This window comes from Molossus molossus, unplaced genomic scaffold (assembly GCF_014108415.1).
Source record: "Molossus molossus isolate mMolMol1 unplaced genomic scaffold, mMolMol1.p scaffold_m16_p_13, whole genome shotgun sequence".
NCBI classification, from domain to species: Eukaryota; Metazoa; Chordata; class Mammalia; order Chiroptera; family Molossidae; genus Molossus; species Molossus molossus.
Genome location: NW_023425348.1, coordinates 84236919 through 84237875, shown reverse-complemented (window position 1 = coordinate 84237875; position 957 = coordinate 84236919). Strand labels below are relative to the sequence as shown.

The following is a 957-nucleotide window of genomic DNA, read 5'->3' as shown; positions in this document are numbered from 1 at the left end:
GTCCTCTTTCCACAGATGAAACACCCAGAAAAAATAACAGAAGAAAATCTAACTGCATTGATGGAATTTATTCTCCTGGACTTTGCTGAAGTTCCCCATCTCCAGGGGTTTCTATTTGGATTATTCTTAATCATCTATATCATTATCTTGATAAGCAATGGCACCATATTTCTAATAACAAAACTGGACCCTGCTCTCCAGTCTCCCATGTATTTTTTTCTAGGCAATTTTTCCTTTTTGGAAATCTGCTATGTATCCGTTACGCTCCCTAGAATGCTCACCAATCTTTGGACCCAGAGAAGAGCAATATCTTTTGTTGCCTGTGCTACACAGATGTGTTGGGTACATATGCTGGGAGCAACTGAGTGTTTCCTTTTGGCTGTAATGGCCTATGACCGTTATGTGGCCATTTGTAACCCTCTGCACTACCCCCTAGTTATGAACCACAAGGTCTGTGTCCAGCTGGTAGCTGGCTCCTGGGTCAGTGCGGTTCCAGTCCAAATAGGGCAGACATTCCAGATATTCTCTCTGCCCTTTTGTGGTTCTAACCTCATCAACCACTTCTTCTGTGACATCCCCCCAGTACTCAAGTTGACCTGTGGGAATACCTCTGTAAATGAAATGATGGTCTACATAGTTGCTGTGTTGTTTGTCATGGTTCCATTTCTACTGATTCTTCTCTCCTACGGCAAAATCATCTCTACGATTCTCAAATTGCCATCCACCAGAGGTCAGGCCAAAGCCTTCTTCACCTGTTCATCTCACCTTATAGTTGTGGCACTCTTCTTTGGATCAGCCATTATCACATATTTGAGACCCAAGACCCAAGACTCAGCAGGAACCAACAAAGTGCTTTCTCTCTTCTACACTATCATAATTCCCTTATTTAACCCCATGATATACAGTCTAAGGAACAAGGATGTCATTATGGCACTGCAAAATCTGCTATGTAAATAA

The 957-nt window shown here is 42.4% G+C and overlaps 1 protein-coding gene across 1 annotated transcript; it reads left to right on the top strand.

The window, feature by feature from the left end:
• On the top strand, window positions 1–957 carry LOC118628998 (olfactory receptor 10AG1-like). Its single transcript, XM_036260093.1, has one exon. The coding sequence runs from the start codon at window positions 16–18 to the stop codon at window positions 955–957; it is 942 nt and encodes a 313-aa protein (XP_036115986.1). The 5' UTR covers window positions 1–15.

Coding starts and splice junctions, on each gene's coding strand:
- LOC118628998 (XM_036260093.1), top strand. CDS start 16: ATGAAACACCCAGAAAAAATAACAGAAGAAAATCTAACTGCATTGATG.